At 45.9% G+C, this 27,992-nt stretch overlaps 1 protein-coding gene and 1 pseudogene across 1 annotated transcript; one reads left to right on the forward strand and one right to left on the reverse strand.

Moving 5' to 3' along the window:
* Positions 1–106: 106 nt before the first annotated feature.
* Positions 107–27,974, reverse strand: LOC147441165 (uncharacterized). The gene is made up of 3 exons (XM_086482859.1): positions 26,215–27,974; positions 25,985–26,092; positions 107–1,272 (listed from the first exon to the last, which is right to left on the reverse strand). Exons 1-3 carry the CDS (start codon positions 27,844–27,846, stop codon positions 562–564), a joined length of 2,451 nt encoding a protein of 816 aa, XP_086338985.1. The 5' UTR covers positions 27,847–27,974; the 3' UTR covers positions 107–561.
* Positions 3,699–6,014, forward strand: LOC147441166 (uncharacterized; annotated as a pseudogene).
* Positions 27,975–27,992: the final 18 nt, after the last annotated feature.

Here is a 27,992-nt window from a genome sequence, read left to right on the forward strand (position 1 = left end):
CAGAGCCCAAGTGTAGGTGGATTTATGGAAGGGGAGTTTCAAATAAGTATGTCCTTTATGGAGCCGCATACAATTGATCTTGACACATTTAGAAGGCCTGCAGAAAAATTGTAATGTGGCTTCAATTGACAAGCGTTGGTTCAAATCAACCTTCACAAGTGTCCATAAGTAATTCCTGCTAAGAACTTTGGACATCCCGCAGCAGGTAAACTTAGGGCATATTGCACAACTATCTTCTATCTAATATTAGCTTAAAAATCAAGCTCTGCAGATATAAAACGTCACTGTGGGTACGCATAAAGCATAGCCACATGAAGATTCTATGAATTGAAAGCTTTCACAAAGAACATGAGCTTCTCCAATAATTATATACAGACGATAGAAGGCAGTAGGCTCCTTTTGCTTTGGTAAAAATCTTCTTCAGCCCTCCAAGCTGTTGTGCTGAGCATGTTCTCTGTGTGAATTTTTACAATCACAATTTGGAGAATTACCTCATCATGCACACCAGTCAGGGTGGCCAGATCCCTTTTTGGACGTCAATCCACTTGAGTGAACAGTGAATCAGCTTTGAACTTCTCCAATCAGTTCACCTGTGCCATGCAGGTGGCTATGGGGATCAAAATTATGCATCACCTGCTGGACATGATAATACAACTTATGACCGACAACAATTGGCTGTTGACCAAGTGGATTACTGGCTATAAATGTTTGTATGTTTTGCGACATCCTCATTTTCTCCAGATAAGGCCACAATACATCAGTCAAATAATTATCGTCTGTGCAACCTTCATACGTATCAGGAAAGATGCAGTTATATGGACTATTCATACAGGCTTTATAAGGAGAATCTTCAATGAGAACTGTGTTATGGAATCCTAAATAAGGCTCAAAAAAATGCCAAACATGAGATAACGGTTTAAAGTCCGCACAAACGTGAGATTTATCTGGCCTTTGAACACCGCTCTGCTGATAGCAAGACTCCTTACTCCATAGCATAAAAAAGGGCAAAGATTGATGTGCTTGCTGCTCTAGAAGTTTACACACACCCGTAACATTCTTGTGTGTCATCGTTGACCAAATACCCACCTTGAACTTGGAGAAAGCCTTGCAAAGAAATTCAATACATCCTGGTCGAAGCTGAATCCACCTTTTGTTCAGCTTAGAAACACCAGGTAATGAAGGGTTCACATCCCACCGTTTGATTAGCACACCATTGAGATCCAAGATGACATACAGATGATTTAAGCTTAAGTTTCCAATTGGGTGATACGCCTGCATAGCATCAAAGGACTTAAGTGCTATTTAGCTTTTCTAGTCTGACATTACACAATTAGTTCACAAAAGAAACGCCATGAACTCACAAGATGATCCATATAAGAGTATGTCCATGCATGTCTAAATGTAAGAGGTCCATCAACACGTTACGACAAAGTGATCATAGATGCCCCCAAAATGTTTCCTGGCATGCATGCACATGTATACACACAACTACTTCAAGGCAAACGAAAACAAAAATGTCACATCGATGAAGAAGACATGCAAGACCACAGAGCCAGTTACAAAACATGCACACACAATACAAAAGCTCGTGGCTGCCGTGCTTCTGTTCGCCATCGCTTCACCCCCCCTCCCTCTGTTCGCAACGCCTACCCCCCTTCCGCTTTTTTTCACGTCCTCGTTCCAGCCCACCTTCAGTTTTTACCTCGCCAGCCTGCACTTTGCCCCTCCTCTTTGTTTGCTCTTCCAGTTCGATTCTTAGTCAGTTTTTCACCTGTCACAACTTGGTGATGCGGCATGCTGGCACCGGACCAGAGGAAAGGAAGAAGAGCAAGCCCGAGTCACACCGGAAAGCAGGACCCAGACCTGGCGGCCGCCGCCATACAGACTGATGACGTGCAGTTGGTCATGTGATGTTTCTGGGCATCATTATTGCAAGCAGTTGATTTTTGACCTTTTGTGAGTGCCAGCGTTTGATACTAATTAGCTTTCAGAGCTTTTTGAGTTTTGTGAGAGCAGAGGCCAAGTGCACATAAAAGTGTGCCTAGGGGTAGTTGTTTTACGCTAAATATTTGGACGAGTGGCTCCTTCCATCAACTGTATCTGAAAAGATCATTATAAAGAAATACCGCAAGGGCCACCTAGTTAAGGGGCCACAGCATGTGGAAGTGGAACTCCACCACTCCTTTTCTCGTCTCAGGTGTTAAGTTTTCTTTCAGTTCAAGTATTAGAATTGTTTGCAGATCCAGTTGTGTTGTAAAGTCCTAATTAGAGACTGACTGGAACTATGAATTCTGAAGATACGACAAGCATCATCAGCAACAAATTATTGGAGTTGCTTTCCAAGCATCCACGAGGCAGTCTCACCGCAACCAAAATCTCCTTTGGATGTGGTCTCACTATCGAGTTAAGTTTTGCAGTTTCTACAACAGTTTGACAACATCTGTTCTCTAAGAAGTTACACAGAGGAATCAGAAATTTCTCAAGTAGCAGCATTCCTCAAGAATGATGCTCAGCATTCCACATGTTCCAAGGACATGGCAAGCTTTTAAAAATATATTTTCTCACAGGTATCTTTTTTTTTGCAGATTGGGACAACTTAAAGATGGTTCCTACCGACACTTCAAGAGATTATAGTCAGAGATTTTAAGAGGAGTAACTTGCAATCTCCCGCTTTAAAGATGGAAGATCAGTGTGAGAGATACATTACTCGATTGCCTTCACTACCACAAGAGGATTGTCTTTCAAAAAGGATTAAGCTCTTTGTAAGAGCTTATGGACCATGCAATCATTGGCTCTGAGCTAATTGACAGGCGCTTCGCTCAAGAACACTGTTTGAACTGTCTGAGACACTATTTGAGAATATTGTCTAACCTTGTTTGAACCTGTTTGAATCTTGCTTGGGATACTGTCTGAACTTGTTTGATCTTGATTAAACTTGTTTGGACTAGACACTTCGAGTAGAGGGAACAACCCGGATAGACATGGTTATTTATCTTGCTTTGAGCATATGACTTTATGCATGGTCGGCAAGTCTAGTCGGCAAGACTAGGCTTTGTACAATGGACCCGCTCTAAGCAAATGGACTTGATGTATTCATGCTTCTAAGAATGCATTTGTGAGTTTTGCGTATGTGACATTACCATGGTATTCTATTTTCTGGAAATTTAACTCTAGTGCATCAAACTATGTGGTGAAAATTGAAAAAAGGACAAATTGAGTGCAATGTCGAGAAGATTCCGTGGTGGCGGGCATAGAAGGGGTAGGGAAAATCTGGGTGGCAGTCTCTCTCTCTCTCTCTCTCTCTCTCTCTCTCTCTCTCTCTCTCTGTGGAAAGCTTTGTGAAGGCGGTGGGCGGCCGATTGCCGACCTGTCGCTCTTATATATATACTGCGCTCGTCCGTGCTCGCTCAAGCTGGGTGTCACGAGGACGTGGCAACTGTTAACTATGTCACGAGGACGTGGCAACTGCTAACCTTAGTTATTGGTTTCTTTCCAATGATTTTTGTTTAATTTTTGAGACCCTCTTTTTATCTAGACTCTACGCCGTCTATGGTCTACCTACGGGCGCTCAAGGCTCAAGCTCTACCCTTGAGTCTCTCTACCCATTCTCTCCCTCTCCTACCCTCTCAACTTTGAAGCTCTCCTCTACTCTCTCTCCACACAAGCTCTCCTCTTAGCTATACTCTCTCTCCACCATCATGTCATCTCAAGCTAACTCCACTTCTCAAGCCGGCTCTTCTCGAAGGAGGCCCGCCGTGCAAACATGGTTGTGGTGCAAGACCATGGACGTACAAGCTATGCCCGTACAGGAGAACGAGTGGTGTAAACAAAGTGCGAGCCCATCTTCTTCAAGAACCCAGCCACGAGGTGAAGCTTTGCCCTCGAGTATCTCTTGAGAAGAAGTTGAAGCTTCTTGAGAAGCTCGCGGTGTATGAGGTCGCGGAAGCGGCCAAGAGGGGCCGTTTTGTTGCCATCGATCCCTCCGCCACAGCGACACCGCGAGAGCAAAGGGAAACCAACCTTGACTCCACCTCTCAAGCGTTCAAGACAAATACATCTACACCGTCCTCTTCCGTTGCGCATCGCCAAAGCACCCTCAACGAAAATTGGAATCCTAAATTGAAGGAAGAGGTGGATAGGTCGGTTGCACGATTCTTCTTCCACGACCGCATTGCCTTCCATGCTTCGCGGTGAGTTTCCCTTGGCATATGCACATTGCAATCTCCCATTTTGTATTCGTTATGGAGTCTCGACTCTGGACTCTCCATACTAACACAACATGCTCTATTTTGTGTGGATAGGTCTCTATACTTTCAAACCATGGTTACAAAAATAGGGGAATATGGCTCCTCTTATGTGCCACCTTCATCGGAGAGGCTTCACACCACCCTCCTTGACAAAAAGAAGCTTGCCGTGGAGCAAGTGGCCCAAGCAACAAAGGATTTGTGCGAGACCAATGGCGTCTCTCTTCTTGTAGATGGATGGAGCGACACCCACAAGCGGTCCATCCACGGAGTGGTGGCCTACTCTCGGGGGGAGATGTACTTTATGGAGTCACATGATGCATCCAACAGTGGCAAGGCCGTGGAGATCCTTGCTGCGGAGTGGACAAGCACCATAGAGATCACTGGCCCGGAGAATGTCCTTTCTATGGTTGCAGATGGAGAGGTGTCAAATAGGGCAACCGCTATCATTGAGGGCATGTATCCCAGCATCCATGGCACATTTTGCATGGCGCATTGCCTCAATAACCTTCTCAAGTACATAGGGAGCTTGTCATGAATTTCACCCACCATTGGTGACGCCTCTCAAATTGTCTCCTTTGTGCTCAACCATCAAAAAGTGCGCCATGAGTTCTTAAAGAGGAGCCACTTGTCCTTGCGTAAATATTCAAAGACAAGATTTGCATTCAATTGGCTTATGCTAGGCCGCTTGTCTACATGTGGCGGAGCCTTAAGGGGCCTCTTTCTCAATGATGAGTTCCAAGCCATGCCGAAGTCTACATCAGCAACAGGATTGAAATGCCGAGAATGGGCTGACGACGCCGCTTGGTGGGAGGAGGTGAAGACTCTTGACGCCATGGTCAAGCCTATTCTACACCTACTTCGAGTTGTGGATGGCTTGTAGCCATGCATCGGCAAAGTCTACGAAGCCATGCATCGGCAAAGTCTACGAAACCATGGATCGGATGATAGAGACACTTGAGAAGCTTGTGCCTGACCCTATTCAGTATGCGGAGATTCATGGCTTGTGTGAGTTGAGGTGGAATGGATACTACTCTCCACTTGATGCGGCAGCTTATGTGCTTGACCCTAAGTTTCAGGGAAGGCGTCAAGAGACCGACAAGGAGGTGAGCAAAGGATGGCGGCTTGCATTGGAGTGCCTTGAGCCTAGCACTGACACTAGGAGCAAGATTAGAAATGAGCTATTCAACTACAGGTAAAAGAAGGGCTCCTATGGATGTGTAGATGCACAGGTTGATCGCAACAAGATTGGCTCGGTTTTGTGGTGGGAGGACTATGGAGGAGATGGCCCACATTTGCAGCGCTTGGCTGTTTGTGTCCTTAGCCAAGCATGTACTACTAGTTGCTTGGAGCAACTATGGAGTGTGTACAACCACATTGCCTCTAAGAAGAGGAATCACCTTGGGGTCCTGAGGGCCAATGATTTGGTGTTTGTGAGTGGTAACTTGCGCATGCTTGCCAAGAGCGTCACACACAAGGCAGATCCCTTCATTCAGTGGGAGATGGCACAAGAGAAGCCATCTATGGCCGAGACACTTTTGGAGGAGCTAGAGGAGGACTTTGAGCCTCAACGGGAGCCTCGCGAGGCCTCATATGTTGCTGACTACCTCGACTACGACGACAATATGGAGATTCAGCAAGCGAGCACTTCTTGAGTTTGATGATCATTCATCACTCTCGAGTCTAGAGTCTACTCCTCTAGAGTCTACCTACTACCTAGCCTTTGTACTTTTTGTTATCCTTGAGGCTTTTCCTAAGTCCTTTTTGAGCCCTTGTGGCATGCACTTTCCATTTTGTATCCATCGATGTTTTATTAGCACATTTGCGCCTATATGACTCGTGCTCTTTGGTCTATTTAGTGTAAATTTGTGGTCAAAGTGATGCTCTATGTGTGTGGCATGTGTGTAGGTCAAAAAATGCCAAAAAAGCTCTTTTTTTTTTTTGCCGTTCCGACCCCGTCCCCGTTTCTTGACTTTTGCCGTCCCGTCCCCGTCCCCGTCCCCGTTCTCGACCTCGACCTCGACCTCGACCTCGACCTCGACCTCGACCTCGACCTCGACCTCGACCTCGACCCGGCGTCCCATGTAACTATGCTTTGAATTGAGCCTAGACACCCTTTTACTTCTCGGATTCCAGTGCCGATTGGCCTCACCAACTTGTGGTGACCTGTCCTTCCCAACTGCGGGTGAAACTATCAGCTGTCGGCCGTTTCACACTGGCCATACAATGTCCGGCCATTTGCAACTTCAAAAAGAGGGTCCCAAAAGTTAAACAAAAATCATAAGAAAGAAACCAACTCAAGTTAGCAATTGCCACGTCCTTGTGACATACCACCCTCTTAAAATCGCAAGCGTCCTCGATTGTGTGCCATATATACATGCCATAGATGATATAGTGTGGTAAGCACCCTTTTATCATCGCATGTATCCGCAAGAAAGACTGTCAAAACATGTGTACAAATGACTTAATGAGACCTTCATACTTTTGTCAAACAATGTACACAGTTGTTACACTGAATCCATGAGTACATCTGATGTGCTAGTTCTAACATTACCCCTCCTTGCAGACGTAGGGTCGGGGCATACATAGGCAGTAACCCAAAGGCCTGAAGGTAAAGCTCAATACATTTGGTAACTCTGACAGTTCATGCTCTTCCATCCACTTTGCATCCATAGGTGGATAGTTCTTGAACTTCACCAAATAGCATCTTGCAACCGGTCCCTTAACTTTTACATGTGCAAGAGGCTCTTGCCTCTGCAAACAAGCATAATTCCACAACACTGTAGCGTACTACCCATGACCAAGTAAGCTCAATTTCAAGATGATTTACCAATCCATCAAAGAATCCAAGCAATAGCCTCAAAGAATTAGCGAGCAGCGTGTGTGTCACGAGACGAGCACCACGTGCCAATAGAAAAGAACAGACTGAACAACTTTAAGCACTTCAAATAACAATTGAACTAAGAGAGAGAGAGAGAGAGAGAGAGAGAGAGAGAGAGAGAGAGAGACGTAGGCGACACGGAGGGACAAAATTCCACCCCAAAGAGTATTGGCCCCAAACCTTGGCGCCCTAATTACAAGGCAGCAAAACTCCCACTTGTTATCGTAAAGCGTGTGTAATGAAACAATTATCTTAAGCATCTAAAACTGAATATTTGTAATTGTTGATAAATTTTCCCTTTCGATATTTCCTTATATTGCATCAACTCAGTACAAGCCGGTACTCCAAACTCTGCACATTCTCCAGCAAGCATGCCAGAGAATGAGCCCTAGCCTCATATTTAAAGGCCCTTGGCCTGAAAAGCAGTTACAGTGAAAAGCTTTCAAACTCAAAAGCATCTGGTCCAAAAGCGATGCCCAAAAGCTGCCAACGGGATTTACGAAAATCCGTACAATTGCCACGTAAGCAGTCAACGCAAAACGCGGAAATCCGAATAGTCTACCACGTCATCAATCAGTGAAAAATCCGGAGCGTCCATACAACTGCCATGTCATCAGCTATTGCGCAAGTGTATATGGGTCCTGCTTTATTTTGATCCTTTATGTCTTGTGGGTCCCATCCGACAGGGTCCCATAAGTTGGTAGGACTTCTTCTGTTGTTGCTTGTTCTTCTTAGGATTTAGGCCCTTTAGCCGGACCTGCAAGTCGGCTCCGTTCTTCAGTGGCTTGACATGTCAGTAGTTTGTGACATCACCCCTTCTTGAAAGAAAGTAATCGTCCGCGATTACAGCATATCTGCAAAACAATTGAAGTTAGCTCAAAAATTTCCGAGGGACAATCCGAGGGACCGTCACTTTGCTCTTTGTTTTGTTAAGGAGTTGGCTCTTCCTTTCAGCTCTTTTGATCAAGGAGTTGGCTTCTCCTTTCGTCCAGATCGGAACTCTTGATATTCCGCCGTAGTAAAATTAGACATCACACCCTGACCGCACTGATCTTCCAGAGGTGTCTTGATGCACTAAAATTACATACCCAAGCAATACATAAAGTTGCCGATGAACACTTCCCCTGCAAATAACCATCCAGGTCTGGGCCATGAGCTGTTCAACGACTCCCTCATTACTCCTTCCGCAAATAACCTAAAAGGGTCTGGGCCATGAGATATAGAGGCCTTTTACAACCAAACGCCCCCCAAACCGCAGCCTGCATCGTTTGGAGGTGCTGAGAGTAACGACTGCTCAAACTATTACTGCCCCCATAAATAACCATCCAGGTCTGGGTCATGAGTAACAACAACAATACTCCCCCCGTAAATAACCACAAGGATCCGGGCCATGAGTATGAACAAGCATTCTCAAACATCATTTCTCACTACTCCACCCGGGAGTAAAATCACCAAGCATTGAAACCAGTCTTAAAACCAGAGTCAAACAATTCAAATCGGCACCAAGACAGTTCAAAACAGATACCACCCATTTCAAACAAATTTCAAACAAGATCACCAAACAAGTTCTCAAACAAAACTCAAACTTAAGAAGCAATCTCGACAACAGCCGAGCTTGAAAAGTCGACTGACTTTCCATCCTGAAACCAGCATAAAAAATTAGGGTTAGGTTCCTTCGATAAGGTCGTGGCTGACTGCACCATGGTCCATAAGCTGCTAGACAGATAGTGTTCCTGTTGCGGTGATGGTAGTCCCAAGACATAGCAGTCACACTTGACCTGCGTGGTTATCAACAAGAGACACCTGCTGAGAGATGTCTAGAAATTTCAAGTTATAATCTGCTAGGGTTTCCATGGCAAGCATATTCAGGATACCCCACTTTGCCGGAAGCTGCCAGAAACTATATAACTTTGGGCAAAAAAAATTTCTTGAAAGCTTGCTAAGTCCTTGGAGTGAGCGGCTTGGTAGCTATAGACTTCCACCATTGCATGACATTGCATCTGAGAAAAACAGCAACTCGAAACGAATCTTGAATCCTTCTCTTGCAAGTGATCTTTATGGCTTATGCCCTGTAAGACAGAGCGATAAAGATGGGAGCGCGCCCGATGCGCGATGAAGTAAGGGTGGGAGTCGTTGATAAGTTCGAGGTCCGAGTCCGATAAAATTTCATTAGTCTCTGGTTTGCTCTGTGTGCTCTTTTGTAGGACCGGTATGCTTTCAAAAAAGCACACGCCTGATGCTCTGACACCACAATCACAAGACGGGCACCACGTGCCAATAGAAAAGAACAGACTGAACAACTTTAAGCACTCCAAATAACAATTGAACTAAAAGAGAGAGAGAGAGAGACGACACGTGACACAAAGTGGCGGAATTCCACCATAGAGAGTATTGGCCCCAAACCTTGGCGCCCCTTTTGGTATTTCTTTATATTGCATCAACTCAGTACAAGCTGGCAAACTCTGCACCTTCTCCAAGAAGCATGCCAGAGAATGAGCCCTAGCCTCATATTTAAAGGCCCTTGGCCTGAAAAGCAGTTACAATGAAAAGCTTTCAAACTCAAAAGCATCTGGTCCAAAAGCGATGCTTAAAAGCTACCAGCGGGATTTACGGAAATCCGTACAATTGCCACATCAGCAATCAACGCAAGACGCGGAAATCCGTACAGTCTGCCACGTCATCAGTCAATGAAAAATCCAAAGCGTCCGTACAGCTGCCACGTCATCAGATGTTGCGCAAGTGTGTGTGGGTCTTGCTTTATTTTAATTCCTTTATGTCTCGTGGGTCCCATCGGACGGGGTCCCATGAGTTGGTAGGACTTCTTTTTCTGTTGTTGCTTTTTTTGTTGTAGCCCTTTAGCCGCGACCTACAAGTCGGCTCTGTTCTTCAGTGGCTTGACACATCAGCAGTTTGTGACAATGCCACCCGGCAGATCCACATCACTCCCATAGAAAATCTAGTCTACAACAGAGAATTACAGCTTGCTGTAATTTTTTTGCAGGTTTTTGGTTTTGGCCAGTTCTGATGCCTGCAGGTCCCAAGAGCTTTGGGGAAGCTAGGAAATCATCGAACAGGTGTTTTGGCGCAAATTGGAAGCCAAAAACAAAGATTTCAGCGTGCTGTAATTTCTTGCCAAGTTTTGCAAAGTGCCTAAAGTGCGTGGAAAGTCAATGTTTACTTGGGATTTTGTTCGTGGAGACTTGTACTGTGTTAATGCTACCTAAATCAGGTTAGAGTATACAAATTTCAGCCCGATAGCTTGTAGAAATTTACAGGTTTTTCTCAAGTATAATAAGAATAAAGAAATAGGGTGTCGTTACCTTCTGGGTAGCGCTCTAGTACCAAGCCGTGGTTTGTCTTGAAGTGTTGAATTCCAATCACAGGCTTATTAGTGAAGTTCCTTTGTGTCATAAAGTTAAAGTAAAGTTTCGGATGAAAGCCAAAGTCTACCGCCCTATGGGTCGGTTTCATGGTTCCATTGCCGGGACAAAATCACTTTTTCCTCAAGAAGTGAGCCTTGGTTGGTTTTTGAGCAAAGACACAAAGCACAGGAACTTGGAATTACACTATGGTTGACAAGACGGATGACACCAGGGAAGAGGGTTCCTAGGACTTCACAGGACAAACAAGAAATTCTGCATGTTCCTACATAACCTTTCGAGTGTTTGCCATGCCAAAAAGTGGTCGAATTAGGACTGATTTTCTGCTACGTTTTTACGGTTTGCAACTATGAACCAAGATGAGATAGGGAGAGGTGAATCTCTTGGCCGTGGGCTGTTTCACACTAGCCATACAATGTCCGACCATTTGCAACTTCAAAAAGAGGGTCCCAAAAATGAAACAAAAATCATCGGAAAGAAACCAACTCAAGTTAGCAATTGCCACGTCCTCGTGACATATATCCTTTCTCTTCAATCAAGCTAACCATTCCCATGACCATCCCCACTAGACAGTACATCCACATAGTATGCAATTCACAAAATCACACACTTAGTTCACACTGAACACCGTGTTTCAATTATTCAATCTAGCCATCTCATCTGGTCCAACAGTCAGTCTAGATTTAGAAGTGATCTGGCACTTTTGTGAGTCTATTCGTAGACCGTGCATGCCCAGTCACTTAGTGTAGATGCATATCCTCTGGTTGCACACAGCATGATCATTAGTATTCCCATCAGAATCCATTAGAATCAGTTAGGGGAATTTTCCAATGCATTTAGCCTATTTTACCTATTTTTGGTATTTTTCACTTATTAATTTAAGTGACTTCCCAACAAAAGTAGGTAGGGCAATTTTGCTAAGTTTGTATATAAGCAAACCCAAGTTAGCACTAAATGGTAGAAGAGGCAGCAGGAGCTCCACGCTCAACAGGCAACTTCTCCGCAGAATCCCCCCGACAGGAGACTTGGCGTTTTCAGCCAAGGACAGCAAGCGTTTTTCTCCATTGCAAATCAGCCCCAACGTTTTGCATTGCAGATCAACCCGGCGACAGCCAGACACAGCAGATCAGCCTAGCGTTTTTGCATTTGCAGAATGTTTTTGGTTGCAGATCAGCCTCGGCATTTTGCACCTTTACCACGACGGAAAGTCAAGGAACATCAGCGTTTTCAGTTTTCAACAGTTAGTACCCACAGATCAAGTCCCGAACCTCGCAGATCTCACCTTGCTGCAACAGTTCCTCGCCGCACGGTCAGTTTCCGCAAGGTTTACAGTTTCAGCCCGGAAAACGCAGATTTCAGCATCTGCGTTTTCAGCGCGTCATCGTCGCATCGTTGTCATCGACATAAAGTCAGAATTCAGTAGATAGAAGATTTGCAGATTTCAGCCCATAGCGTTTTTGGATAGCAGTAGAAAGATTGCAGATTTCAGCCATTAGGTCGGTCTCGTCATCGCCGACATAGCCTAAACTTGCATCAGTCTCATGCATCACCATTGTACCAGATTGTGCAATCATAAGTAGACCACTCTCGCCGACGAGAGTGGAGCCTTCGGAGGAGGGTTTTACAACGTCTCTGGTGTCATATCTCTCTTCTCTCTCTCTCTCTCAGTCTCATACACTTGCACGCACAGTGTCCATTCACTTTGTTTGCGATCATAGCATTCTCTCATTAAGAACGGAAGGCTCTATCTTCCATAAGAACAAAAGGAACCTTGAGCACAGTTCGGACTCCGGAGCACTCATCTTGAGCAAAGCGCAAACATTCATTCCGTTGCACCTAACATTGGTATCAGAGCTTTGGCAGTGTTCTGCATCACTCAAGAAAGAACCACGAATCACAAGAACTTTTTTGCTTGTTGAGGTCGCACGAACCCAAGTTCGCTTGGGCATGTCGATTCCTAATCGTGTTTTTGAAGAGTGACAGGAATCCCAAGAAAGAAGGGCTTGTCCAACCTCCCCTTGTGCCTCTTTTCACTCATTGAGAGCGGACCGTGCACTTAGCGGCCGGCCAATCGACATGAGGTGGGAAAAAGCAACCTTGGTGTGAGCGCCAGGCCGCCAAGGGGTGCGCCCACGGAAAGGAGTAGAACTCGGGTGAAGAGAAGATCCTTCTCAAACGCGGTTTGCAAGCGAAAGAAAAACCTCAAGACCCTCAAGAACTCAAGAACCCAAGACCCACAAGAACCCAAGTTCCTCGTGAACTTAAGAACCCACAACCCCAAGAACCCACAAGAACCCACGACTTCAGAATGGTCATCACTCAAAGCGGAATGGATACTTCACTTGGAGGTGATAAGCATGAGAGAGGCGAAGAAGAATTTTCCCCACCAGGAGGTTTTTCTGACCCTTCCCCATCTACGTCAAGGATTGCACTAACTCCTACGGAGGCTTTGGAGCAATTGTTTCTGACGCAGAATTTAGAATGCGAAACAAGAAATGCAGAAAGAATGGCAGAAATGAAACGCAGACACGCAGAAGACAAAGCAGAAAGAGAAGCAGAAAGAAAGGCAAGACAAGAACGGCGCGACCGACACATGCAAGAGTTCTTGCGTCTCTTTTCTCACGTACCGGCACAGATGCAAGAGATTCAGGAGACGGAGACTCTCTCAGTCTCTTCTTCTCCAAAGCATGACACATAGGATTTGCATGATTGTGGACAGCATGATGATTTTAATGACAATGATTTGCATGATGATTTGATTGACCATGATAAGCATGATGATTTGGATGATAATGATGAGCATGATGATTTGCATGATCAAGATGTGATTTCTCACAAGCATGATGAGTTGCATGAAGATGATGTGATTGTTCACAAGGATGATGTGTTAGTGGATGCTTTTTATAGCGAAGCTAACCTCGTTGTAGCTTCGATCAATCACGAAGATCCGATCTTGGCTTTTGAGTCGAGGTCCAAAGAACCCCCACAGGAGGATTCGATCATTCAGGAAGAAGCGATCTTGGCTCTCGAGCCTAGGTTCAAAGAACCCTCACAGGAAGTATTATGTGTTCGCATGATTGATACGCACGCATTGTTCGAGTGTTTCATTCGTGATCGTTTCCTGTATTTTAGTCAGCGTGTTTATGTGATCTCTTTTCCTAGGCATGACATATTGTACGTTGAGCACGTTTCACTCATGAATGAGTACAGTTGTATGCGGATTTTTCATGAAAAGCTGAAAAGTAAGTATGAAAGGAAGTCACATTCCATGTCTCTTCCTTGGCATGACACATTCGTAGAACGAGCACATGAAAGGATGAGCACCAAGCATGGGCATTTCCGTTGTGAATTGCCAAAGTTGATTGCTCTAGATCAAAAGAAAACGATTCGATCTCATGGTTTGCATGTGTTTGATGAACGGTTTGGCACTCAGTCTCTTTGTTCATCTACATGGCATGCACAGTCTTTGAAGAAGATAAGCTTTTTTCCATTCACTTTACATGGAATGGGTATGTTCATGTTTTTGTGTTGGAAATGGTTTCAGGAATTTTCACCCATGGAGATTCTTGAAGAAGAAAGAAGCAGGACTCTAGACGAAGTTGAAGCATTGAAGATGACTTTGGGTCGCTTTCAGCGTGGCCCAAAGAATCAAGCGTTGCAGACCTTTCTGAAGTTCAAGTACCGCACGACCCACACATCAGAGTGGGCCAGCGAAGAGTCCCTTCCAGGACTCCGGATGCTATTGGCGATCTCCCTCGACGCCATACGGTTCGGTACCAGTACCTCACTTTGAAAAGGAGGGAATGTCACGTGACACATCCAACCCTATGTGTCCGTGGACAAGCTACAGCATGATCAAGGTTCAGTCAGTCCAGTCAATCTAGATTTAGAAGTTCAAGTACCTTTCTCAAGTTCAAGTACCGCACAACCCACACATCAGAGTGGGCCAGCGAAGAGTCCCTTCCAGGATTCCGGATGTTATTGACGATCTCCCTCAACGCCATACAGTTCGGTACCAGTACCTCACTTTGAAAAGGAGGGGATGTCACGTGACACATCCAACCCTATGTGTCCGTGGACAAGCTCCAGCATGATCAGGGTTCAGTCAGTCCAATCAATCTAGATTTAGAAGTGATCTGGCACTTTTGTGAGTTTATTCGTAGATCGTGCATGCCCAGTCAATCAGTGTAAATGCATATCCTTTGGTTGCACACAGCATGATCATCAATATTCCCATCAGAATCCATTAGAATCAGTTAGGGGAATTTTCCGGTGCATTTAGCCTATTTTACCTATTTTTGGTATTTTTCACTTATTAATTTAAGTGACTTCCCAACAAAAGTAGGTAGGGCAATTTTGCTAAGTTCGTATATAAGCAAACCCAAGTTAGCACTAAATGGCAGAAGAGGCAGCAGGAGCTCCACGCTCAACAGGCAACTTCTCCGCAGAACCCCCGGGGCAGGAGACTTAGCGTTTTCAGCCAAGGACAGCCGACGTTTTTCTCCATTGCAGATCAGCCCCAGCGTTTTGCATTGCAGATCAACCCGGCGACAACCAGACACAGCAGATCAGCCTCGCGTTTTTGCATTTGCAAAATCCTGGCGACAGGACTAATATTCAGCCCTAGCGTTTTTGGTTGCAGATCAGCCCCGACGTTTTGCACCTTTACCGCGACGGAAAGTCGAGGAATATCAGCGTTTTCAGTTTTCAGCAGTTAGTACCCGCCGCAGATCAAGTCCCGAATCTCGCAGATCTCACCTTGCTGCAGTAGTTCCTCGCCGCACGGTCAATTTCCGCAAGGTTTACAGTTTCAGCCCGGAAAACGCAGATTTCAGCATCTGTGTTTTCAGCGTGTCATCATCGCATCGTCATCATCGACATCGTCATCGACATAGAGTCAGAATTCAGCAGATAGAAGATTTGCAGATTTCAGCCCATAGCGTTTTTGGACAGCAGTAGAAAGATTGCAGATTTCAGCCCTTAGGTCGGTCTCGTCATCGCCGTCGTCATCACCGACATAGCCTAGACTTGCATCAGTCTCATGCATCACCATTGTACCAGATTGTGCAATCATAAGTAGACCACTCTCGCCGACAAGAGTGGGGCCTTCGGAGGAGGGTTTTACAACATCTCTGGTGTCGTATCTCTCTTCTCTCTCTATCTCTCGGTCTCATACACTTGCACGCACAGTGTCCATTCACTTTGCTTCTGAATATAGCATTCTCTCATTGAGAATGGAAGGCTCTACCTTCCATAAGAACAAAAGGAACCTTGAGCACAGTTCGGAGCACTCATCTTGAGCAAAGCGCAAACATTCATTCCGCTGCACCTAACAGGTGATGAGGTTTGAGGAGCTTCCGGTGTTGGATCCGTGGGCTTGAAAGCTCTATGGCGAGCTTGCAAGGAGCTCTTCGAGAACATGTGGGTAATGCAAAAGAAGGGTGACTCCAAGAAAATTTATTTGGAAGAGCAAATCATGCAAAATTGACACAAAAGGGCAATCTAAATGCGAATGCAATAGCCTACTTAATTAACCACCAAGATTAACTAGTGAGAGTAGTGGTTCATAGGAATCAAACCCATGAGCTTGCTCACAACTAATTAGCCTAGTGATTACTAAGTAATGATTATTAGAGGTGAGGAAGAGAGAGGTAATGGTAGATTAAAGATCTAAATGATGATAAGGAAGTGCTAATCAAACTAACACAAATGCATGGTAATAACCTAGCTAGCACACCATAGCTTTGATACCACTTGATGGGAATGGGATCGTGCTAGCTAGGGTGGATGAAAGAGGAACATAGTGCAAGTGTGTGTAAGCAAGATTATCACTCAAGTGAATTAGGTTCCAAGATAGATTAGCTTGCACTCATAAACACAATCTTGAGTATTGACTTAGCTTAGCACAGGCTCACCATAGACAAGCATGTAGTGCACACTCGAACTGTGTTGTTTATTCATGAAAGTGACTATTAAGTAGCTCTATAGCTTGACTCCATTACATGTGGGATAATTCCCCCTCTTCCCTTCTTCACTCAGACTTGAGGACAAAAACCCACACTTTACACGGTACCTATACACTACTGGGAGTTGGTGTAGCAGGGTTGTAGTGTCAGTGGCACAGGACAAGCAGTTAGTTGCAGTTGGACTGGAGTTCACATTGGACGGACTCTCGTCTGAGCAATGGCACGTGGCAAGTGATACGGATGGTGGTCTAGTGGACACCGTGGCCAGAGCACCACCACCTTAGTTTGGAGATAGGCTTAGCTGGATTGGGATATCTGCTGGCCATTGGTGGCTCTTTAGGAGATACATATGTGCGGTTGGTTCGGGTCATCAAAGACTTTATTATCATCATCCACTTTGTATGGTCGAGTGTCTGCGTCTTGAGTCGGAGTTTTAGGCACTGCACATCTACACCATCCCAGCACATTTGAGCCTCGACACCCCCATTGTACCCGTGAGTTTTGCACCTGTAGCGGAGATAATGTGTCGTGCTCTCTACATTGGGTACTCCTCAGTGCAATGTGCGTGAAATCTCACTCCATCAAAACGAAAACACTGAAAATGATAACAACAAAGCAAACACAGCGACTCAACAGTAGACCCTGAACAGCATGGGACTCGACTAATTGAAATGAACTAGTACGGACTAGCCGCAAGCCCATAACTCACGGGTACAATGGGGGTGTCGAGGCTCAAATATGCAAAGATAGTGCAGACGTGCTGTGCCGGAACTCAAGACGCTCAACCACACTTCTAAAGAGCCACCAATTGTCAGCAAATATCCCAATCCAGCTAAGCCTATCTCCAAACTGAGGTGGTGGTGCTCTGGCCACGGTGTCCATTTGACAACCATCCGTATCACTTGCCACGTGTCACTGCCCAGGCGAGAGTCCGTCCAGTGTGAACTTCAGCCCAATTGCAACTAAGTGCTTGTCCTATGCCAGTGACACTCGGGTGCAGCGGAAGTGAATGTTGATAGTGCTCAAGGTGAGTGTTCCGAACTGTGCTCAAGGGTCCCTTTTTACTCGCTACACTTATAATTCAGTGGGTAGTTGGGAATTAATTAACTCAAAAGAGGCAAATTGGACACATGGCGGCTCCAGATCATCTGCCAAAAGCATCAGCAAGAGGGGGCGCCCATTTCAAGAGGGCTGATTTCAGCTCATAATGGTGCTACAGTGTGTGAGTAGTGGGTGCAGGTGCTCACAGCTTTAATGGACAGCTTGCCTTCTTCCTTGCTCTATGTAGCGCGACGATTTGCTCTCGCACATCTCTCTCCCCTTTGCACATATGGTAATGCCCCTCTAGTTGGGCTTCTCAGATGACCATGTACAGTTATGAGGGTTTTATGCGAGTTTGCCAAGGTAAGAGCCTTCTGTACATGAACCGGGGTCCGGATTAGCTAATTGCTAATCCTCTTCGGGGATGCACAGTTCAAACAGAGAGTTTTCTCGCGTGAAAACTCGTCCGATTTGAAAGGGAGCTGTCCCATTGCGTGCGGGAGCCTCTAAGACATGCTGTGTTTTCATGCAGGTTTAGGGTTTCGCACCTAAACGGCAAGATATCGCCAGGGGAGCATCGGGAAGGGCTTGGGTGCTTGTACAGGACAGTTTAGAGAGATTCCCCGCGAGAAATCTCGTCTAATTCAAGGGACAAGTGACCCTACAACATGGTTACATGGGACGGCGGGTCAGGGTCGAGAACGGGGACGGGACGGCAAAAGTCAGGAAACGGGGACGGGGTCTAAACAGCAAAAAAAAAAAAAGTTTTTTGGCATTTTTTGACCTACACACATGCCACACAAATAGAGCATCACTTTGACCATAAATTTACACTAAATAGACCAAAGAACACGAGTCATATAGACGGAAAAGTGCTAATAAAACATCGATGATCGATGGATACAAAATGAGAAGTGCATGCCACAAGGGCTCAAGAGTCAAAAAGCCTAAAGGACTTAGGACAAGCCTGAGGCCTCAAGGATAACAAAAAGTACAAAGGGCTATGTAGTAGGTAGAGTCGTAGACTCAAGAGTCTAGACTCGAGAGTTGAGTGATCAATGATCATCAAACTCAAGTAGTGCTCGCCTGCAGAATCTCCATATCGTCGTCGTAGTCGAGGTCGTCAGCGACGTATGAGGGCTCGAGAGGCTCGCATTGAGGCTCGAAGTCCTCCTCTAGCTCCTCCAAAAGAGTATCGGCCATAGATGGATTCTCTTGTGCCATCTCCCACTCAGTGAAGGGATCTGCCTTGTGGGTGACACTCTTGGCAAGCATACGCAAGTTAGCGCTCACAAACACCAAATCATTGGCCCTCTGAACCGCAAGGCGATTCCTCTTCTTAGAGGCAATGTGGCTATACACACTCCATAGTTGCTCCAAGCAACTAGTGGTACATGCTTGGCTAAGGACACGAACAGCCAAGCGCTGCAAATGTGGGCCATCTCCTCCATAGTCCTCCCACCACAAAACTGAGCCAATCTTGTTGCGATCAAGCTGTGCATCTACACATCCATAGGAGCCCTTCTCTTGCCTGTAGTTGAGTAGCTCGTCTCTAATCTTGCGCCTAATGTCACTGCTAGGCTCAAGGCGCTCCAATGCAAGCCGCCATCCTTTGCTCACCTCCTTGTCGGTCTCTTGACGCCTTCCCTGAAACTCAGGGAAGGCGTCAAGGCGCTCCAATGCAAGCCGCCATCCTTTGCTCACCTCCTTGTCGGTCTCTTGACGCCTTCCCTGAAACTCAGGGTCAAGCACACAAGCTACCGCATGAAGTGGAGAGTAGTATCCATTCCACCTCGACTCACACAAGCCATGAATCTCCGCATACTGAACAGGGTCACGCACAAGCTTCTCAAGTGCCTCTATCATCCGATCCATGGCTTCGTAGACTTTGCCAATGCATGGCTGCAAGCCATCCACCACTCGAAGTAGGTGTAGAATAGGCTTGACCATGGCGTCAAGAGTCTTCACCTCCTCCCACCAAGCGGCGTCGTCGGCCCATTCTCGGCATTTCAATCCTATTGCTGATGTAGACTCCGGCATGGCCTGGAACTCATCACTGAGAAAGAGGTCCCTTAAGGCTCCGCCACATGTAGACAAGCGGCCTAGCATAAGCCAATTGAATGCAAATCTTGTCTCTGAATATTTGAGCAAGGACAAGTGGCTCCTCTTTGAGAATTCCTTGCGCACTTTTTGATGGTTGAGCACAAAGGAGACAATTCGAGAGGCGTCACCAATGGTGGGTGAAATCCATGACAAGTTCCCTATGTCCTTGAGGAGGTTATTGAGGCAATGCGCCATGCAAAATGTGACATGGATACATGCCCTCAATGATAGCCCCGGCTGCCCTATTTGACGCCTCTCCATCTGCAACCATACAAAGGACATTCTTCGGGCCGGTGATCTCTATAGTGCTTGTCCACTCCGCAGCAAGCATCTCGGCAGCCTTGCCACTATCGGATGCATCATGTGACTCCACAAAGTACATCTCACCCCAAGAGTAGGCCACCACCCCGTGGATGGACCGCTTGCGGGTGTCGCTCCATCCATCTACAAGGAGAGAGACGCCATTGGTCTCCCACAAATCCTTTGGTGCTTGGGCCGCTTGCTCCACGGCAAGCTTCTCTTTGTCAAGGAGGGTGGTGCGAAGCCTCTACGATGAAGGTGGCACATAAGAGGAGCCATATTCCCCTATTTTCGTAACCATGGTTCGAAAGTATGGAGATCTATCCACACAAAATAGAGCATGTTGTGTTAATATGGAGAGTCGAGAGTCGAGAAGTTATAACCCATTATGAATACAAAATGGAAGATTGCAATGTGCATATGCCAAGGGAAACTCACCGCGAAGCATGGAAGGAAATGTGGTCGTGGAAGAAGAATCGGGCAACCGACTTATCCACCTCTTCCTTCAATTTAGGATTCCAATTTTCGTTGAGAGTCATTTGGTGGTGCGGAACGGAAGAGGACGGTGTAGATGCATGGCTCTTGAAGCTTCGAGAGATGTCGTCAAGGTTGGCTTCCCTTTGCTCTCACGGTGCCGCCGTGGCGGAGGGATCAACGGCAACAAAACGGCCCCTCTTGGCCGCTTCCGCAACCTCATACACCGTGAGCTTTTCAAGAAGATCCAACCTCTTCTCGGGAGCTACATGAGGGCAAAACTTCACCTCGTGACCGGGTTCATGGAGAAGATGGGCTCGCACTTTGTTTGAACCACCTATTCTCTTGTATGGGCATAGCTTGCATGTCCATGGTCTTGCACCGCCAATTTGCCACGTGTGCTAAAGTCGACTTCATCCCACCACGACCACGTTTGCACGGCGGGCCTCCTTCGAGAAGAACCGGCTTGAGAAGCGGAGTTGGCTTGAGATGACATGATGGTGGAGAGACTCGAGATAGTAGAGCTTAGAAGTTAGAGGAGTTAGAGAAGAGCTTATGTGGAGAGAGTAGAGGAGAGCTTCAAAGTGGGTAGAAGAGGGAGAGGAGAGCTTCAAAGTGGGTAAAAGAGGGAGAGAGTGGAGACTCAAGGGTAGAGTGTAGAGCGTACGGGCCACGGCGCGTAGTCATGCTTGAGCCTTGAGCAATGAGGCTATGAGTAGAGAGGAGAGCTTGAGCCTTGAGGGAATAAGTATTAAGAGGCCCAAGGGGGCTTTTATAGCCTCCCAAGGGCCAAGCCCCCCCAAAATATGGCAGTTGGGCTGCAAACAGCCGTTTAAAACGGTCATAAATGGGTATTTTTATCTGCCTGAAAACTGCCGTTCCCAGCTGTCCCCGTCCGACCCGGTCCGTCCCCCTACGACCCGCCCGTCCGGCCAGAAATCCGACCGTCCCAAGGCATCCCCGTCCGTCCCCGGCCCGGTTACGGCCGTCCCCCAACCCTAGGGCCCGTCCCCCTCGTCCCCTGTAACTATGCCCTACAGGTGCGAGAGCTTGAGGGCTACCTAGAAAAGTGATCAGCACGCGAACCGGAGCGCAAAACAGAGAATTACAACTTGCTATAATTTTTGGCAAGTTTTTGGTTTTGGCAGTCTTGATACCTACAGGTCCCAGGAGCTTTGGGGAAGCTAGGGAATCACCAAACATGTGTTTTGGCGCAAATTGGAAGCCGAAAACAAAGATTTCAGCGTGTTGTCATTTCTCGCCAGGTTTTGCAAAGTGCTCTAAAGTGCGTGGAAAGTGAATGTTTACTTGGAATTTTGTCCGTGGAAACTTCTAATGTGGTTATGCTGCTGAAATCAGGTTTCAACCCGATAAAAGTGGGACAGCTTGTAGAAGTTTACAAGTTTTTCTCAAGTATTATAAGAATAAAGAAATACCTAAAGGGGCGCCAATCTTTGGGGCCAACAAGGTGTCGTTGTCTTCTTGGTAGCGCTCTAGCTGCCAGGCTGTGGTTTGTCTTGAAGTGTTGAATTCGTCACAGGCTTATTCGTGACATTCCTTTGTGTCGTAAAGTTAAAGTAAAGTTTTGGGTGAAAGCCAAAGTCTACCGCCCTAAGGGCCGGTTTCAATATGAATCTGATAGTAACAAGAATTAGTAGATCAAGACATCCGTAAAACGATCAACCTGGTCTAGATGTGATTGCTAAATAGATTACAATGATCATGATTTGAATTTGAGACCCTTGACCGAAATGTGATTTATTAGTGACTAATGTCTTTGTGATGTCTTTGTGGAAGTGTTGGAATTGTGGAGTCTGGTGCCCGAGTACATAGAGCCAGTATCTACCGAAGAACGTTTCTGTCCTTTGGCTATTTTGCAGGCATAATCAATTACGATTCTTTCAAGAGGGGGAATATCACAAATCAGTGACATGGTAGTGCCCAACTGGCAAGAATCGGCCGCGAGGAGAAGAAATAAACCCCAACAGTGTGGTCAAGGGGCCTAAACAAAAGGGGTTAGGGTTTTGAATAAAACCTAACCCTACCCAACTTATGGAGCATCGGCCAAGGGGCCTAAAACCTAAAATCGCTCGACATCTGGGCTGATTTTCGTAAAATGTGTTGACTAATGACGTGGCAAAGTGTATGGATTTTTGCGATTTGCGCGGACTGTTTTGGGCAGGTTTCCGTGCGAGCTTTTGAGAGCACATGCTTTTGGGATCAAGTGCTTTTAGATCTAATACTTTTGGAACTCTGCTTTTGGGCATCCCCTGTAAGTTTATAAGTGCCCAGTGGCCACTTCTGAGACAGCATCTGGACGCAGAGTCTCAAAGAGAGTTGGACCCTCATGAGATGTACCCTTTGCAAAGCAATAATAAAGAAATACCGAAAGGAGTGTCAGTCTTTGGGGCCAGTGTGTCTTGGCTCAGAGCTCCGCCATGCCGTGTAGTCTCTCTCTCTCTCTCTCTCTCTCTCTCTCTCTCTCTCTCTCTCTCTCTGCCTCCGAACCCTAACTCATCTCCCTCTGTGTCTCCCCCTAAGCGAGGGCAGCCCTGTGGGTGGACGTCAACTCATAGCCTCGCCCTGGGACCAAGCAGATATGCTTCACGCCTCTTCTTCCACACACGCAGGTCTGCCCGCCCCTGCAGATCCGCGACCTGCTGCCCTCTCGCAAGCTCTCACAATGTTTTGACCTCGCTCATGCTGTGGACAGAAACTCTCGCCCAATACTGCCCCTGCAGACCCACGACCTGCTACCCCCCCCCCCCCCCCCCCAAAGCTCTCACAGTATTTTTTGAATGGTTCTGCTTGGTAGAGTCAAATGACATTTTTTAACCTTAGTGGCATTTTTTCGACCTTAATGGTGTTTCCCACACAGTTTTCTTAATTTTAATTGTCAGCCGTCCATTCTCTACCATTCTAGAAAAGAGAAAGCCCAATGTCTTCCTTGAGCACCCCACCCGCACGTAGAAGCTTCCTCGCGGTGGCAGCTACACCAAAAAAAGATCCCTCCGGACGCCAAGAAGCAAGGATTGCCGCCCTCGAGGCACAAATCCAAGAACTCATTGGAGAGAACGAGAAACTCAAGCTTCGTCTGCTTAAGCTAGAGGAGGCGAAGGAAGAAGAGAGCCAAGCTTTACTCAAAAAAGCCCAAGGTGTTGAAGCATCCCTTACCGAAACCGTCAAGTCAGCGAAGGAAGTTCATGAAGCAAATCACAAAAAATTTGAGACAAAGATACAAGCAACTCTACAAGAGTGCCGACTTCAAGAATCCCTGGGCCTTAAGGTCCGGATTGGAGGACTTCACTCACCATGGTGTGCTAGTGAGGACACCCTTAAAGAAGCAATCGTCAAGCTCAATGACATCCTTCAACCTATCCACATCAAGCCTGAGACCATTTCTTGGATCAATGACACACATAGACAAGTGCCACTCGAGCATTGCATCCTCACCTTCAAGGACAAAGAAGAACGGCTAAAGCTATTACGCCAATCCCACCTGCTCAAGGGAAAACCATTTTGGATCGCCGAAGAATTGACCACAAATCAACTCAAAGCTAAGGCAAGCGAGCTCAAGAAGGTACACGAAGCTCGCAAACAAGGTAAATGGGCAGTCTACCGAGGTGGAAAAGCCATCATTCAGGAGTTTCGAAATCCCAAATCAGCTCTTCCCATAGCTGACCCACCACCCTAGGTTTTGTTTTCCCTTTTCCTTTTTCCTTCTTACCCTCTCGATGGACCCTCAGTCCTTAACTGATATGTGTATCGTCATCCTCTTCTTAGACGTAACCGTTGTAGTGTTTGTTTTTGGTCCCATGGGTCATATCTGACCTCCGTGACGATAATCAATCTCTCTCTCTCTCTCTCTCTCTCTCTCTCTCTCTCTCTCTCCCCAAGTTAGTGATATTGCAAGTTTTGTTCGTGTGTTGCTATTGATTTCTCGCTTTGAGTGTCCAAGCTTGTAACAGAGTGGAAGGGTTTAAGGATTTTATCTCGGATCTAGTATTTCGCACAAACACAAGGTTATTTTACTTCAATTGAGAGAACTAAACACAATGAACAAGAGTCGCACAGAGAGAGAGAGAGAGAGAGAGAGAGAGAGAGAGAGAGAGAGAGAGAGAGAGAGAGAGAGAACGCCCCATGTCAGGTCCCAACCACCCCCAAGGGGCCCCTTGCTCTGTTGCCAAAGCAAGTACTTGCTTTAGATTACTTGCACAATGCCGATACAATGGCTAAATACTGAATGCTAATGCTGAATACTTTATGCAAAAATGCTAGGCTAGATCTGATGTTGACGCTGACTGCAAAACGCTAGGGCTGATCTAATGAGATAGGCTGAAAACGCTAATGCTATGGGCTGCAAAACGTTGATGCTTGATGGAGGTGTTCTGGGCGCCAAATGCCCCCTGCAGGTACTGGGTTCTGATGTCCTTAAAACTCAAGGCCAAGTGACTCTTTTGTATGGTTTTTTGCAAGTATGTGCTACTACACATTTCAAAAAACAAAACAAGAAAAAAAATCCTATGATGCTCACCGCAGAGCGAAGTTGAAGGAGAAACTGGCGCAACAGCAAATGGCGGGGACGTGAGGCACAGAGACAAAGAAGTACGTGATTGGGCGGACGCGTGTCGCGAGAGACAAACAAAGAGGAAATGCAGCTACACGATAGGAGGGGGGCGTGGGGAGTTAAAAGGGAGACGAAAGATTTTCTTTTTATAATGGTTTGTTAACTGTGAGGTCAACGAGCTAAGCACGGAGAGATGGTTAGCACATGTAACGTCTCCGTGACCCTAAGCACTAAGGTTCAAGTCTGGCTGCGGTTTGCTTCCTATGCCCATTGCCGGGAGAAGATAGAGCAGAATCTCACCTAACAAGATTGAGAACCTCCAGTATGTGGCTACGGTTTCGATTTGTCATTTTATACGTTTTTTGGCCATTTTCCCTACCTAATTTTTATAAATGTCATGTCAAAACCATTGATTGATAAATGACTTAAGTGATTGTTCATATACCTATATGCTTAAGTCATTGTACTATGCATGTGAGGGTATGCAACTATGCCTTGCCTCATCATGCATGTCCTTCTAGAGGCTCACAAAGTGTCATTATAGATCCTACGCTATTCTAACTAAGATTGGTGTTGACCTGTAGCAATACTTGCCCACGTGGCTCAAGTGCAATGCGCACGTGACATCAAACCACCAAATTGCTCAAAAGTCTAGAACCATATAGTTTGCACTAGGCATGGGCTGGAACCACTTGTGAGCTTGATGATCAATAGTAACACTGAAATCTCTACCATACACAAAATGCTTCTCATGCTTTAGAGAACAAATGTTAGAGAGAGTTTCCTTATCATGCAATGATCGATTCTTTTCTGAATTGTCTGACTAAGTACTGAGAGATGCGACTTGACTGAGTGTTTTACCCCCTTTCAAAACATGAGTCGTGACTCCGACGAAACCTATACACATGTATTCAGACCATCGAAAATAAAGAGACACGAGCAACAGAAAACTTACAAGAACACAACACACATCAATAATCAAATGCCAAAAATACACACCAATTAGAAACAACAAAGTTAGAAATCACCTTTGATGCACCAGCATGGTGACATCCATCTCCATCCAGCCCCTTCTCTAATGTTTCTACGTGTGCAGTCATCCAACCTTTGGAATGAAGACCTGATGAGGTACTGGCCTATAAGGCACAAGCAGCACAACAATGACACATATATCAATGAGTTACAATGTGCCAACATATGACAACAGAAATGCCATAGCATTTGATGAGCATTGAATTTGCATTTGCTTCAAGTCTACCTTGGAATCATCATAACCAATCAACTTTCCTTTGTTTTGATCACGAAAGGATGTGTCATCTTTGGTGCAAATGCCTTTGCCCTTTTCCATTGTTTCAAGTGAATGGCTACTACCAATGTGCACGTTTGGCTCCTTTCTAGAGGACTCTGGCAAACGAAATACCTCACCATTCACACCCAGATCTTTAAACACGTCCTTCAATTTTGAATAACCCTTCTCACTCAAAAGACATTTTGACAGTCCTGTGTGCTTATTAGAAATTAATTCTTTCTCCAAGGCAGAATTCTGAAAAGCATCCTCCATATCCAGTTGCTCTACACAATTTACCTGCTTCCTGACTTCCTGCCCTGAACTGTTGCTCTTACTTTCTTTGACCAATTCATGCATACAAGTATCAACTAGGTCCATGCGATTTGAAGATTCGTGATCCACAACTGGGGTAATGATTTTTGACATTACCAAATTATAATTTGATAAACTCACCTTTCCATGCATGCTAGGCTTACCTACGCAAGAGCCTGTCCCAGATGCTGCACTCTGATTCAGAGATGGTGCTGGACCCAAGTTTTCCAACTTAAGCAGCCTTTCTGCATTCCGACTTTTCTTGTTCTTTTTCTTTCTCTTACTCTTTTTCTTTTTCATCACGACAGTAAAGTAACCTCTTTCACAAGTTCGAGGAATACGCCCTCGTTTCTTTGAGGATGAAGCAGAAAACTTCAAGGCAATATCACCATGATGTAAGCTGATTGCATCAGATGTTTTTTCCTCCTTATCCTTCTCGTCTAACAATGTCGTGTAGCCCTTAACGAAAAGCTTTGAAGCAAATTGTGATATAACTGACTCCTTATCATCTAGTTGGAAGCCAGATTCTAAGTTTTCAATATTATCTGAAGTGGGCTGTAATGCTTTCTTTTCTATCCTGTCACTTGTGCTGTTTAGAGGCATTTCCTTGGCATCAACTTCAAATTCTCCATCCGTGTTTATCTGTCTCCTTCCATTCATATTTGCAACGCTCATCCTTGAATCTGTTGTGGGTACCTCCTCAGGCAAGGCGTGAAAATCTCGCTTGACAATTTGAAGAAACGCCTTGCATGAATAGATTCCCACAAACCTTGACTCTGAGAAGTTACGACCGTAAACAAGCTCACTACCATGCTGCTTGTTGAATTGGTAAGTCCTCGTGGAGGCAGTTCCTGATTTAGCTACTGGAAGGTCAAGAAAGGCATTTTCATGAGAACCAAGGTCCTTTGGGTGTCTATCCAGTTCACTATTGACAATAGAAAAAGCTGATCGTCTGCTATCAATGGCATGCAGAAATGCAGAATGAGCAGCTTCGCTGACCAAACTGAGAAATGACTCTTCACGGGCAATCACTGAAGCAAAATGCGCCAATGGTTCTTGCCTGCAGATCCTCTCGTGACAAAGAGCTTCACAAATGTGCCGTGAAAAGGGAAGCAAGTGATTAGCCTGATAATCAAACAGGTTTTCAAACGAAACAAGGAGGGATTTAATTGAGGCGGGATCTCTGCCAAGAGACGGACGATCGTGCACGGGATGAAGAGAAATCCATGTAAAACCTGCAAGACGGCGATTGAAAAGAAGACGCTTCGATGGTCGATGCAGCAGGTGCATTCCTTACCCAGGATGCCGTAAACGTCCTCCGTTGGTCCCGCAACAGCATTCAAACTGCGACATTATTTGTTATTGGCATTGGTGTGGCCGCGTGTACATGCAGGGAAGTTCTCTTCGGCCGCCTCTTGTGAACCCAGGCGCATAGA

The sequence above is a fragment of the Adiantum capillus-veneris genome, chromosome 15 (assembly GCF_014529385.1).
Source record: "Adiantum capillus-veneris isolate H3 chromosome 15, ASM1452938v2, whole genome shotgun sequence".
Taxonomy (NCBI): domain Eukaryota; kingdom Viridiplantae; phylum Streptophyta; class Polypodiopsida; order Polypodiales; family Pteridaceae; genus Adiantum; species Adiantum capillus-veneris.

What these genes read in the sequence shown, in the direction of transcription:
- LOC147441165 (XM_086482859.1), bottom strand. Translation starts at nt 27,846, where the DNA reads ATGCACCTGCTGCATCGACCATCGAAGCGTCTTCTTTTCAATCGCCGT. An exon ending in TTGGTTATGATGATTCCAAG is followed by an intron (nt 26,093 to 26,214) that starts GTAGACTTGAAG and finishes TGTGCCTTATAG; the next exon opens with GCCAGTACCTCATCAGGTCT. An exon ending in ACCATGCTGGTGCATCAAAG is followed by an intron (nt 1,273 to 25,984) that starts GTGATTTCTAAC and finishes GATGCTATGCAG; the next exon opens with GCGTATCACCCAATTGGAAA.